We start from the raw sequence: 14,946 nt of genomic DNA on the forward strand, positions 1-14,946 counted from the left end.
CACATCTAACAGCTGGCCCCCAGGCTTCACAGAAGCACCACACATCCACCAGCTGGCCCCCAGCCTTCACAGAAGCCCCGCACATCCACCAGCTGGCCCCCAGCCTTCACAGAAGCCCTGCACATCCACCAGCTGGCCCCCAGCCTCCAGAGGCAGTCATGCTGGGTAGACCAGATGCCCTCTGCCTTCCCAGTTTCTCCCACAAGCACTGGGTCTGCTTTTAAGGTTCCCAAAGATCTGAAAGGAAGCACAGGGGGAAGATGGCCTTGACTGCAGGATTCGCTGCATGTATTTCAGTTCCTGGGACGGTGGGGTCATCTGAGAATGGTTTCTGGCCTCTGACACCAACACCTGATAAGGAAGCCTGAAGATCCGGAGGACGCATCCCTGGTGCAGACGCAGCTTCACAGCCTAGACCCGTGACCATGGAGGAGACCTGGGGAGGCAGGGCCTCTGAGGGCCGAATGTGAAGGGGAGCTCAGGAGGGTCAGCTGTGAAATGCCCAGGGTCCGACCCCAAGGGGAGCCAGGTCACCTGGGGTGGGGGCTGCAAGAGGCCGCAGGAGAACCGGGGAAGTGACAGGATGCAGATGACCGTCACGAGCAGCTCTGAGCAGAAGCTTAGGTAGGCTGGAAAGTAAAGCCGGGGCAGTGAGAGGAGGGGGTAGTGTGGATGCCAGCAGACAAGAAGTGACCACAAGAACAGTGGATGACTAGTGACGCCCGTCCCTGAGACTCGGGAGATGAGGTCTGAGCAGAAGGCAGGGCTGAATCTCAGCCAGGGACACAGGCAGCAGGAACAGGGCTGAGGTGAGGCGTGGAGGGTGACAGACACAGGTGGAGAAAGGGCAGGAGAGCAGGGAGGCTCCTCAGTGCGGCCCCTTTTTCCTCCAGTCATCTAGCATAGGGGAGCTTGGGGCTTAAGGAGATCACAGGGAAGGTGAAAAACAACCGATGCAGAGGAAAAGCAAGAGGGCCAGGAGAGGGGGAGGGTGGCCAGGCACCAGCGAGCTCCCTGCCAGAGGCAAAGGCCACCCATCTACAGGATCTCAATGGGAGAAGAGCTCTGTCCACAGGGCAGCAGGCAGGGCAGGTGGTGGAGAGCCAGGCCGGGGTCCCAGGGTGAGGGCAGCTGAGGAGCAGACAGGGGAAGGCAGGGTTGCGGGCGGCACAGCTGGAGACAGAGCCGCTCACCTCCTGAACAGAAGGGGCCAGAGGGGCATGGGACACCGGCCAGTGGGCAGCTGGGGATGTAAGAGGTAAAAGCCTGGAAGTAGGGGCAGAAGAGAAGCTTGGAAGGCGACTGGCGATGACATCATGAAATCGAGAAGCCAAAGCTGTTGAGTGACTCCTGCGCGGGGACCCTGAGGCTGCCCGGGGTGGGCAAGGAGCTGGGGTGGAAAGCAGGACCTCAGGATAGGGGACCTTGGTAGGGGGGTGAAGGAACAGCCGCAAGGACCCTGGGGAAGAGCAACGGGGAGGAGCTAGGAAGGCACAGAACATCAGACAACATGTTCTTCACCCACTGCAGGTCTGGGGTGTGCACCCAGCTTCCTCAGCAGGTGAGTAAGCCTAGCCAGCAACCCAGCATCAAAACCACAAGTTCGTAGGTGATTTCTACTTGATGTAATAATATTTTTTTTTTTAAGAAATTATTCTCCTGAAGTAGAAAATGACCCAGAAAAAGAAACTGGTGGCTAGTGAAGTAGATAGAAATGAAGAGAACTAAACAAAAAGCAACTATCTTTAACCAGGAAACAAGTTAGGATCCTTTAAGGAGTAGAATTTAAATCTGATTGAGGTATATTTGAAAGGAAAAAATCATTTAAAGAAATAAAGGCAAGTTGTTTGTCAAAAAGTTTTAGAGAACACTCCAACTAGGGTAATAAAAGGGGAAAAGCTGAACTGTTGCTTTTGTATTTGAGGATTCACACAGACAGTTTGTCTTTCCAAACCACAAGTTTGAAGCAAGCATTGAGTACATAATAGTATCTGCAACTTTAGAGATTACACAGATCTATGAAAGCACCCCTCCCAAATGGGAGAGGTTTTCAGCATTAGCACCTACTTCCCAATTCCGTCTTAAGAGTTAGATTTTGACTCGTATCAAATATCCCATGTTTGTGGAGAAAACGCCCCTAGAGCTGTGCGATCCAGGGGGTCACCACTGATCAAAGCGTATAAGGAGGAGACAGATTTCTGTATGGGAAAGAAAAATAGAGTAAGACCTTGACTACCTTTGAGAATGAGTTCAAATGCCAGCCCCACTGCCCTCAGCTCTGGGACCCTGAGCAGGCACCTAGCCTCTTAGTTTCCTCACCTGTAAGTGGGTCCCAGTGTTTACCTTACTCTGTCCTGATGAAGACAGAAAGTACTTTGTGTAGATTATTCTAATTTCACCCTTTATCTAGAGATTAAGATTATAATTCAGGCTGACATACCCATGGCTTCCTTAATAAGGAAAGATTCCCTGATATAAGGGAAACAGAGTAACAGGTCAATACCAGAAGAATCTTATTCAATATTGACCTGAAAGGTACTTTGGTCACATGACTGCTAGAAATGACACTGTTCTTGGGAAAATTTACTTTATTACTAAATAATACATATAAGAAGAAATACAGAGAGGGTCAGTTTTAACTTATAATGCTTTTTATAGTTGTGAATATTTATTGAACTTGTTTATCTAAAAACAAACTTTAATATCAATTTTACCAATAAAAGTTTTATTGATGTTTACACTAGGAAGGTCTCTATGGATTTTAATATTAAAAAGACAATCCAAAATAAGGACTTCATTCTTATAAAGGTATGTGACAGGAATACTATCCTAATTTACTTATGTATTTATGACAGAATTACTCATGGTGCTAATTTAAGGAAAGTGGAGAAATCTAGTACTCTTGCCTGGAAAATCCCATGGACGGAGGAGCCTGGTAGGCTGCAGTCCATGGGGTTGCTAAGAGTCGGACATGACTGAGCGACTTCACTTTCACTTTTCACTGTCATGCATTGGAGAAGGCAATGGCACCCCACTCCAGGGTTCTTGCCTGGAGAATCCCAGGGACGGCGGAGCCTGGTGGGCTGCCGTCTATGGGGTTGCACAGAGTCTCGGACACGACTGAAGCGACTTAGCAGCAGCAGCAGCAGCAATGGTCACCAAATAACTGACTTTCATTTCCCCTCCAAAGTATTGTCATGGTCAAGGTGGTTCTGAAGGTGAATGTTAGTCTTCAAAATACCAAATACTTCTATCAGATTCACAAAGACAGTAAAAACTAAGATTAAATGAAAGTATACTGTGTCTGCAAAATAAGAAAAATTTCACTCTTCTTACGAAGACCAGGGATTCTGACCTGTACACACCCATGGCGGGGCCCATGTCCTTTCCACAGCTCTGCTGCAGCTTCCACACCAGAGAAGAGACATCTAAGTTTGCCATCTACTTCAGTAAGATTACTAATTGGAACAAATTAAGTTCAAATTGAACTGCAGCTGACATTTTTTTGGGAGACTAGGAGGTGCTACTGCTGTAGATGTCTGTCTAACATTCAGGCTCCTCTGTCTGTGGAATTTTCCAGGCAAGAATACTGGGGTGGGTTGTCATCTCCTAACTCAGGGGATCTTCCCAACCCAGGAAGCGAACCTGCATCTCCTTTGTTTCCTGCACTGGCAAGCGGATTCTTTACCCCTGAGCCCCCTGGGAAGCCAGAAACACAGGCTTAAGACAATCATAGCCAGACATTACCTGCCTGTAACTGGTCCAGGGCAGGCACTTGACCTAACTTGGCCCAATGACATAGGAAGGAAGGACTTTATTTCATAAACATGGGAAAGCACTCCTCTTTCCTGTGGATATAAATAAGGAAGGGTACTCAGATTATAAACAGTAGCCGTTTATGACTCAGGAAATGAGGGAAGAGGATAACAGGGTCAGAGGAGAGAGATGCTAAGAATTTAGGTCCCTGCTAACATGACTGTGCTTCTCAATCAAGTGGCCCTGAAACCTCATCTATAGCTATTTGTAAAAACACATTTTCATATCATCCATGCCAATTGCAGTTGGAAACCTACTTGATAAAATGACCATCTACTGAACGGAAATTTTCTTTTAAGCATAATTAAAAAAAAATTTTTTTTTTAATTTTTGGTCATGTAGTCAATTTATAAATAGAAGGTGGTTAAGTAAACATGGATATAAAACCAGGGGAGTACATTTAACAAATACATATTTAATAACTACCAGCTGCCAGGTGTTTTAATATTTGGTGAGCACAGATTCAGGTCACCTGGTGTCTGTGCATTCGGTGTGGAGAGGTCTGCCGGGGCGCCCCAGGTGCCAGGGCAGGGCACCAGGCTCCCTGACGTCCCTGAAGGCCACAGCAAGGCCTGCCTCTGGGCTCTGTAGCTCCAGGCCGCCAGCTGCCCTCCAGCTGTCCTGTTCTCTCCACGCTCAACTGAGCAGGGCCACGTGCTGCCACCCAAGAAGCACCCTCAGCTCCAAGCACTGGGAGCTGATTTCAGATGTGACTGGTGGAGGGAAGTCCATTTACAAAAAGAATGCCAGGGTAACCTCTTTAGGGGATGTCTTAATTCGAGTTGCGTTTATATCACATACAGTGTAAAAAACTGGTAGCCTTCTACCATAAAAGGACCTCCCTGGTGGCTCAGACGGTAAAGCGTCTGTCTACATTGCGGGAGACCCGGGTTCAATCCCTGGGTTGGGAAGATCCCCTGGAGAAGGAAATGGCAACCCACTCCAGTAATATTGCCTGGAAAATCCCATGGACAGAGGAGCCTGGTAGGCTACAGTCTATGGGGCAGCAAAGAGTCAGACATGACTGAGCAACTTCACTTTCCTTTCTACCATAAAGAAAAGAATTAAACTAATCTTCGAATTTGCTTTTCTGTTCACCCTTGCCTTCTATTTCATGTTCTGTAGCGGAGAAGGAAACAGACCACCTACTTAGTATCAAAGCCTTCCCTGCAGGCTGTCCAGGGACTGGTCACAGCATGAGGGACACACACGCAAGCAATCCCCTGCCTTCAAAGAGTCTGTGGTCTGGTCTCAAAAGAGACAAGCTTCGTCACCATTGAGAGTTGACTGAATTGCAAAACAGATCTGCTAAGTCCCCACAGGCAGCAAAAAGTGTTTATTTTATGAGGACAGCTGTCATAACCCATGTAAGCAAGTGAACCAGAGAAACTACTGTAATGAAGTGAGCACATCGCACATAATAATATTGTATATTACAACAAAGAAGGGAGAGATGTTGTGTTTTTAAGTCCTCAGTCTCTTTTCTGGAAGATTAAAAATTCATATTTAAAAACGATAAACCTCCCTCTAAAATACATCTTCCCTCAACTTCCCTGGAGTCAAGTGGTTAAGAATCCACCTGCCAATGCAGGGGACACGGTTTGATTCTTGGTCCAGGAAGATCTCACATGCCAAGGAGCAACTAAGCCTGTGTGCCCCAACGAAGACCCAACAAAGCCAAATAAAGTTAACTAATAAAATAATACTCTCATCATAAATTATTAGTACTTTATAAATGGTGTCCTTCCCTCCGTATCTAAATATTAGCCACTTTTTAAGACTTCTTAAATGCCCAAAGCCTAGCACATAAGAGAAACAGAAAGAGTTATAAGGCCAAGGTCACCAAGTGTCATCACATAAGTAGGTACCATTCTGGGCACAGGGTTGCATCTGGCTGTGGCAGAGCAACCAAGTGTGGTTCCTCCAGGTATCACATCTGTCATCATCAGGGATTTGTTTATTGGACAAATTTCTCTCAATGCAAACTTATTTTTGTTTAGAAAGCTCAGTGGGGATTACCAAGGGAGACAATTTGTAGAGACAGAGTCCTTTGACTTGTGTGCCGTGCTGAAGTCCACTACCCTCTACATCTGTCTTTCTTGATCCATCTCTTAAATGACTGTACCCTGCACATCACTTCAGGTTTTGATTCACAGCTAAAGAGAAGCAAAAGTATTCATCAAACACACAGAAGTCAGTCCATCACCAAGATGAGACTAGCAGGGAAAGCTGTGACATCCAAAGACAAGTGTTACAGGATGCATAGGAATCAAAGGTTTTCCCTCAAACTATTTCCACTGGTGAGTATTCTAATGGTTATTAGAAGTGGGAAAAAAAAATCTATTACATCAGTCTGAGCAATTTCTAGAGGATGGTTTAAGAGAAAAGGAAAAAAACAAAGAAACTTCAGCTTCCTTCTTATTCCAAAAAATATTCAGAGCAAAGATTACCTCCTAGGCAAATGGGGAAAACAAGAGTCTGCAGAATAGCAATGAGTAATCAGCTGGATTTGGGACATAGGCCAGGCCACCCCTAGCCCATCCACATGGAAGAAGTAGGTAGGAAGTTGAAAACAAAGATATTTAGCTTGAAGGACTAATGTGGCTAGAAATATTTAGGAGACTTCAGAGAAAGGCAAGTAACAGGCAAAGACTGGAGTGCCTCACAGTTCAAATGACCATGAAAAACTCTCATAAACTTTTGATTTCTCAAAGACCAATGTTTTCAAAATTCCATGGCCTGGAGGCACCACACAGAATAGTGCCCTGATAATACAATTGTGGTCTTTAGACCAATAGCACCTGCATGGCCAGGGAGCTGGGCAGGTGCAGAAGTGAATATGCAAAACCAGAATTTGCATCTTTAACACACCAGTGGGCTGTGGCACGTGCAGTTGAGAACCAAGGTGGTAGTGTTCCCCAAATTCTGGTCTTTGTTCACCAATTTTCCACGGTGACAAAAATACAAACATTTAAAATGACAAATTCAAAATGGGCCAAAGAACTAAATAGACATTTCTCCAAAGAAGACATACAGATGGCTAACAAACACATGAAAAGATGCTCAACATCACTCATTATTAGAGAAATGCAAATCAAAACCACAATGAGGTACCACTTCACACCAGTCAGAATGTCTGCTATCCAAAAATCTGCAAGCAATAAATGCTGGAGAGGATGTGGAGAGAAGGGAACCCTCCTACACTGTTGGTGGGAATGCAAACTAGTACAGCCACTATGGAGAACAGTGTGGAGATTCCTTAAAAAATTGCAAATAGAACTACCTTATGACCCAGCAATCCCACTGCTGGGCATACACACCGAGGAAACCAGAATTGAAAGAGACACATGTACCCCAATGTTCATCGCAGCACTGTTTATAATAGCCAGGACATGGAAACAACTTAGATGTCCATCGGCAGATGAATGGATAAGAAAGCTGTGGTACATATACACAATGGAGTATTACTCAGCCGTTAAAAAGAATACATTTGAATCAGTTCTGATGAGATGGATGAAACTGGAGCCAATTATACAGAGTGAAGTAAGCCAGAAAGAAAAACACCAGTACAGTATACTAACACATATATATGGAATTTAGAAAGATGGCAATGATGACCCTGTATGCAGGACAGCAAAAAAGACACAGATGTGTATAACGGACTTTTGGACTCAGTGGGAGAGGGAGAGGGTGAGATGACTTGGGAGAATGGTATTGAAACATGTATAATATCATGTAAGAATCGAATTGCCAGTCTATGTCCGATGCAGGATATGGCACGCTTGGGGCTGGTACGCGGGGATGACCCAGAGAGATGTTGTGAGGAGGGGGGTGGGAGGGGGGTTCAGGTTTGGGAACGCATGTACACCCGTGGTGGATTCATGTCAATGTATGGCAAAACCAATAAAGAATTGTAAAGTAAAATAAAAAATAAATAAATTTAAAAAAATAAATAAAAAAAAATAAAACGACAAATTCATCCAGTTTCGGGAAATGTCCTTTATTCTGAGGTCACATGCTTCCTCTGTTGACATTGTTTATATGCCCTAACAAAATACAGTAATGGCAATTAAGTGATCTCCCTAACAACAAGTTATCTCATACTTCACTGGAACCAAGGTGAATTTGAAGACGTATGTCCTGTGCCTAGAATATTCTGCTTACTCCACTTTGCCTTATCAAGACTAAATTTCTCCTTGAATCATATTTTGACTACTATGTATTGGTTTCCTATGGCTGCTATAACAAAATACCACAAACTGGATCGCTTATTTCGTAGTCTTCATAGTTTTAGGCTAGAAGTCCCAAGTCAAGTTGCCCGTCAGCCTCTCTGAGGACTCCAGGGAAGGGCTCCCTCCTTGCCTCTTCCTAGCTTCTGGTGGCTGCTGGCCACTCTTGGTGGTCCTGGGCTTGTAGTTCTTCAAACCACATTCCTTCCTGTGTGAGTCCACATCCAAATTCCTCTCATCTTACAAGAACTCCAATGCATGAGAGCTCACCCTAACCCAACATGACCTCATCTGAACCTAATTACACCTGTAAAGACCCTGTTTCCAAACAAGGTCACATTCACAGGGTGCCTGGGCTTAGGACCTGAACATACCTTTTGGGGGATACAATTCAACCCACAGCAGCATACAATCATACATTTTAAAAAGAAAATATCCTGATAATTCTCAAAATTATATGGTAAATACTGTAATACTTTCAAACTAAAGCACAAAATAAAAATATTAAGAGTACATTGTAATAAAGCTAGTACAGGACCAACAATTTGTGTTCTTGCTTCATAAATTGTCATGGCAGAATGCATAAATTACAGTGTGTATAGAGATTTGGCTTAGGTTTTTTTCCTCATTCTCAAACTGCCCCAGCCCTTAAATCTTTTTTTTTTTTAATTTCTAGTATCTTCTATACCACTTAGACTTTTTAGCTCCTTTCTGAACATCACTGCTTGATATTAATATTTGATTTGTGAGTTTTTGTCTCACAAATCTTGGTATCAGAAATCACCTAAGGCCAATCTGTGATTAGCCAATCCATCTCCTTGGGAAGTCCCAAGCCACATCAACTGGCCAGGCCTTTAAGAATGCTGTGAATCTAACAGTATTTGTGAAGCACTGTTTCAGTTTAGGGATAATCAGCAGGAGCTTTCAGTCAGAAACCGGTATGTTTGAGATTTCAATGTTGTATTGCAATATTATATAAAGTATTACATAAGGTGTGGTATTCATGTGGTTGGTGTTTCTGGAGCAGCAAAATGTTGAACACTAGTCACTGGAAGGTGAAATACTGCCTTAAGAAGCTAAAAGGCATGCAGACACAGCTCATGAACGTATACTCATTAACAGTATACTGGTAAGCAATAGTTCTTCATTTTTCATCATATCCCTGTCAAACTACAGAGATTCCTTTTCCAGAAGAGAGAAAGTGAGCACAGAGTACTAAGGAGTTTAAAGATTAGGAAAACATTCCTTTACCATCTACCTAACAGGCAAACGTCTGAAAGGAGGGAAACTGTTTTCCATCTGGGAAACAATGCTATGCAAATCTACCAATGATAAGTGAAGGTGATAGCTTGGTTTGGGGTGACTTTTATTTTGGGTTAGCACTGTGAAGTGCCACACCTGCACTTGCAAAAACTAATTTTCTATGTGTTTCACTTAATTTCTTCTATTAGAGGGAAGGACTACAATTAGTTAGTAAAAACTAAGAACGTATTTGGAAGCTACCATGAAATAAGAGTAATAAAGGTCAAAGCCTGATGAACAGAATTTGATCAGTTGACCTGTGATGCTCGATGAGCTCTGTCTGAAATGGAGACACCATGTTTTATCAAGGTTATCATTTCATACAAAATATGGTGTCTCCACTTCAGAGGAAATGGCAACCCACTCCAGAATTCTTGCCTGGAGAATCCCATGGACAGAGGAGCCTGGCAGGCTACAGTCCATTGGGTCACAAAGAGTCGGACACGACTGAAGCAATTTAGCATGCACGTTTCACATGAGACAGATGAAACATAAAAGCTCCGTCTTCCAGTCCTCCTCCTAACTCATAACCCCCCTTGGTTTCTTATTTGGACTTTCCACTGCTCCCATGTGCTCCTTCTCCAGGTCAGAGAGGAAAAAAAAGTGTGGGGAAAGGAGACTTGAAAAATAAAGAAAAAGCAAAAGCATAACCAACACTTGCTGGAGAAATGGATTTTTTTTTTTTTTAGGAAATCTGACTATGGTTCTCTACAGAGAGGCAGACCATGTGGATGTGGCAAGTACAGTAGCATTAGAAGCTCTGACAACACTGATCCTTACAAGCCAGGGGTGTGGTTTCGGACTCCCTGAACCTTCTAGGAATAGCTGTCTTGCTCCCAGTGTTACCAAGAACAAGGCAGGTACCAGGCACAGGAGTGGCTGAAGGTGGAGCAAATGCCTGGGTGCTTGAGGGGCCTCAACCACAGTCCTCTTACAGGCATCCTGGATCCCTCAGGGCCTGGGCACTTGTAGACCAGTTAATGCCTCCGTGCCTCAGGTCTGAGTCACATTTCTTTTTCACATACCTTCAGAGACCATATTCCTTCAGAACTCCAGCCTGGGTTTTTTTTTTTTTTTTTAATATTCATTAGTATCATAAGTGGATTAACACTGTATCCCCCAATGGACTATGCTTGCCAAGACCAGAACAGTGCAGTTGGGTACCCTGCAGTGTTGGAAACCACACCAGCCCGTAAAGCCGGTCCACACCTATCTGCTGACAGAAGGGCAGCACGCCAGGGCACACGGAAGAAGACATGACGAATTTGACTAGAGGTAATGGTTTTGAACTCGAGCCCCTCCCTGGGGCTGTAAAATCCAAATCAGACTTAATCTGAGAATGCCCAATCTCAGAGTGACTCCAGACTGGTAAACACTAGTAAACCTTGATACAAAGCAGAGACGTACTCTATTGTTTATTTTTACCACGCAGGACAAAAACACACAGATTATGAATTGGGAAGGCTTTCGTTTATTAAAAAAAAAAAAAAAATGTCTGCTGGCTGCCTTCGGGTGTGAGTGCTACAGAAGAAGCAAAGATCAAGCAGAATAGGCTCTGCTTCCGAGGTGTTTATAGTCTTGCAAAGACACATTTATAAACAGCCATCGTACAACTTGAAAGGTCTTAGAAGGAAGAAATGCCTGTCCATAAGTCCTTGTAATTTCCGTGTAAAGGAAGGAATTTCAAGCAAGGAAAGGTCAAAGTGGAAGAGTCGAAGAACACACTCAACTGCAGGCGTCGTCCCAAGTCCTCACATCCCTCGCTGGGGACAACATCGCAGTCTCTAATGGGCTTCCCTAAACCCTGAACTAACATCAGACCAAGAAACGGAAACCCTACGCGGAGAAGCAGCAAGCAGACCCTCGGAGAAGCAGATCACACAGCCGGGCTACCCTCGGGCGGCCGCGCCCCAGCACTGGGATCCCGGTCCCCACGCCCCCGGCCCCGGCCCGCGCCCCCCGCCCCGTACCGTAGGTCTCGGACATGGCCGTCTGCGACATCTTGGGAGCGGCTCCGCCTCTCGCGGGGCGCCGCTGCGGCTCCGCCGGGCCGGCGGCAGGGAGGCCGGGGAGTCGGCCGCGCCTCGGTGGGGAACGCGAGGGGCAGGGGAGCGGAGGAGGGAGGGGCCCGCGGTCCCCACGGCAACTGCCGGCCCCCAGCTGCTGCGGCCCCGCCGGACTGCGGGCTCCGCGCAGGCGCACGGCCCCGCCCCGCCTGTCCGGACGCGAAGGGGAGGGGAGGGAAGAAGGGGCGGAGGGGCGGGAAGAAGGGGCGGAGGGGCGGGAAGAAGGGGCGGAGGGGAGAGGCGGGAAGGGGCGGAGGGGAGGGGCGGGAAGGGGCGGAGGGGAGGGGCCAAGCCAGGGGCGGGGGCGCGCGGGGCGGCTGGGGCGGGTCTGGCCGAGGAGCGCAGCGGAGCCGGGGCGGGGCGCGCGGGGGCGCGCGGGGGCGGGCGGAGGGGTGCGGGCGGCCCCCGCAGTGGCTGCAAGGGTGGGGAGCCGTCGGCGGTCCGCAGGCCCGGAGGTGACAGGGAGGGGCTGGGGGTGTCCGGGGCTGAGCCATCAGGGTCCGCTCCCTGACAGAGGAGGCTGAGTGCCCGCCTTGGAGAGGCAGGCCGCCCTTTGCCAGGCGGGCAGCCTCCGCAAAGACTTGGTCGTCGTCATCTGGGGCACTCGGCCAACGAAGGACTTCCTCTGAGCTGTAATGATCAACCCGGGTCCGGGCGGTGGCCGCAGGTGTCCGGCGGGAGGCCAGCGCTGCCGGCTGGGAGGCAGGCTGACCTGCCGGGGATGGAGCTTTGACTTCTAACCTGCGGGGCCCTCCCGGTAGGGCTGAGCTGGCGTCTGGGGAAAGCTGACAAAATCTCAGGTTGTACCTGTGCCGAAGAGTCCCTAGAAAACTGTAGTCGTCGCCCCTCTGCACTCCACTTTAGGGGAATGTGGCCTTTGGACAGGAAGCATCTCTCGGCCCTCAGCCGCGGGTGAATTTTCTACGGGTAGGAGTCGTTGGTTGAATATTTTGATGTAAAGAGCGCAGCTGAATTCAGAATCCCCTTCTGTTGTCAATGTAGTGACAAACAGGAAGAGATTTTGGGGGATTTTGCTCCATTGGAGCGTGATCAGGACCACGTGGTATCGTATAAGACACAACCTTGTTCAAAAGACATAGTAGAATCCTGAAGGTATTCCCTGGCTAAGCTCCCAAGTGACTTGGATGGTGAGGGCAATGCCAGAAAATACATTTTATTCAAGTCCATTTGAGTCTGTCCTCCAAACTGGCATCAGTCCTTCCCTACGGTCATTCCTCTCCTCCCCAGCGGCTATCTGGCTCTACATGGTTCCGCTCTCTGATTCTCCTAGAAAATAGATACTCTGCTTCTACATCAAAGAGGAGCCCTCCCCGCGCCCCCTACCCCCTGGGCAATGTGGTTCAGTTCAGTTCAGTTCAGTCACTCAGTCATGTCTGCCTCTTTGCGACCCCATGAATTGCAGCAAGCCAGGCCTCCCTGTCCATCACCAACTCCCGGAGTTCACTCAAACTCACGTCCAGTGAGTCCAGTGAGTCGCTGATGCCATCCAGCCATCTCATCCTCTGTCGTCCCCTTCTCCTCCTCCCCCCAATCCCTCCCAGCATCAAAGTCTTTTCCAAATGAGTCAACTCTTCGCGTGAGGTGGCCAAAGTATTGGAGTTTCAGCTTTAGCATCAGTCCTTCCAAAGAAATCCCAGGGCTGATCTCCTTCAGAATGGATTGGTTGGATCTCCTTGCAGTGCAAGGGACTCTCAAGAGTCTTCTCCAACACCACAGTTCAAAAGCATCAGTTTTTTGGTGCTCAGCTTTCTTCACAGTCCAATTCTCACATCTATACATGACTACTGGAAAAACCATAGCCTTGACTAGATGGACCTTTGTTGGCAAGTAATGTCTCTGCTTTTTAATATGCTATCTCGGTTGGTCATAACATTCCTTCCAAGGAGTAAGTGTCTTTTAATTTCATGGCTGCAGTCACCATCTGCAGTAATTTTGGAGCCCAAGAAAATAAAATCTGACACTGTTTCCCCATCTATTTGCCATGAAGTGATGGGACCAGATGCCATGATCTTAGTTTTCTGCATGTTGAGCTTTAAGCCAACTTTTTCTCTCTCCTCTTTCACTTTCAAGAGACATTTTAGTTCCTCTTCACGTTCTGCCCTAAGGGTGGTGTCATCTGCATATCTGAGGTTATTGATATCTCTCCCAGCAATCTTAATTCCAGCTTGTCCTTCTTCCAGCCCAGTGTTTCGCATGATGTACTCCGCATATAAGTTAAATAAGCAGGGTGACAATATACAGCCTTGACGTACTCCTTTTCCTATTTGGAACCAGTCTGTTGTTCCATGTCCAGTTCTAACTGTTGCTTCCTGCCCTGCATACATGTTTCTCAAGAGGCAATGTGGTAGGAACTGTAATTCTCTAGGATTGTTTTGTATATATCCCTGGTTCAGTGGCTGGAACACAGTTGCTTTCTTCAGGTTAGGTTTGATCTACACTCCTGAGTATAGTAGTTTTACTCTGATTAGAGCTATTTCAGAAGAAAGAGAGTGATCCGTTCTTTACATTTAAACGTTCTTGTCAGGAACTTCTGTAGATGATAAGAAAGAAATCAATGAGTTATTGAAGCTGGACCTGATGAATTGTGAAGCCTGGACAGGGTGATAGAAATAAAAATTAAATGACTATTTAAAAAATGAGAGCAGTTTTCCTTAGAAGACGAATACTTAGTTGGGCCTTCAGGAAAGATTGTTTGTTTTGGAAAAACCACCCAGAGAAGCCATTTTTGTTTTAGTTTGCAAATATAAAGCCAAACATCACAACTGGAAGGGGAAGTACTCTAGAACTGAGGTTTGAAGGAGCCAGGCTTACTTCAATAATAATATGAAAGGTGATTGCATCTCAGCAACCTTTGAATCTTCGAGAGAAAATACGTTTCTCCTAAGTGTCCTTGGAGACTGCTTTGATTCTGAGGTACTGATGATTGTGTGTAAGGGAAACTTACCACAAAATTAATTTGTGTTTCCTTCAGCTATTTTCTCCTTTCTCCTCACGGAAGGCTTCCATAAGCCAAGGCACACTGCAGATACTTCTGAAGGAAATGAAAGGAGAAGGATTTCTTCCAAAATAGATACTGCCTCCTCCTCAGGTCAGTGGACACTTTCCTTTTTGTTCCCTGACATGCCTCACATTTAACAAGCAATTAGGAGCTTTGGAGACTGCCAGGCTCCCAAAAAGTCCTGTTCCCCAGGATTGGCAGAATCCCACATGGGGGGGTGGGGAACAGTGGAACAGATGGGCTCCTAGGCACAGGGCTGGTCCTGGAACAGTGGCCTAGTCCCCTGGAGGGGACCTCAGAAAGATCTAGGAATGAGAATCCTGCATGACCCTGACATTTTGGGGAGCGGTGACACTGGGAACAAAAGGGCATGGCGTCTTGGCAGTGCCAGGCTTGGCGGAAGGCTCTGGTCACAGTCTGTGGTAACTAGAGCCGAAGAGCAGGAGCCAACTTGTGTTTGAGTGTTTGGGGACTCAGAAGTATCTGGATACTGTGAGAAGGTGCCAAGTTCTGC

General features: G+C 46.7%; 1 protein-coding gene across 1 annotated transcript in view; it reads right to left on the minus strand.

Annotated features, from left to right (window-relative positions):
- Positions 1-11,535, minus strand: part of RAB4A (RAB4A, member RAS oncogene family) — a 52,016-nt gene extending 40,481 nt beyond the window's left edge. The window contains exon 1 of the mRNA XM_040242789.1: positions 11,318-11,535. Within this exon, the coding sequence (XP_040098723.1) occupies positions 11,318-11,348 (31 nt within the window). The 5' untranslated portion in view covers positions 11,349-11,535. The remainder of the gene's footprint in view (positions 1-11,317) is intronic.
- Between the last annotated feature and the right edge of the window lie 3,411 nt (positions 11,536-14,946).

The sequence above is a fragment of the Oryx dammah genome, unplaced genomic scaffold, assembly GCF_014754425.2.
Source record: "Oryx dammah isolate SB20612 unplaced genomic scaffold, SCBI_Odam_1.1 HiC_scaffold_6, whole genome shotgun sequence".
Classification (NCBI taxonomy): Eukaryota; Metazoa; Chordata; class Mammalia; order Artiodactyla; family Bovidae; genus Oryx; species Oryx dammah.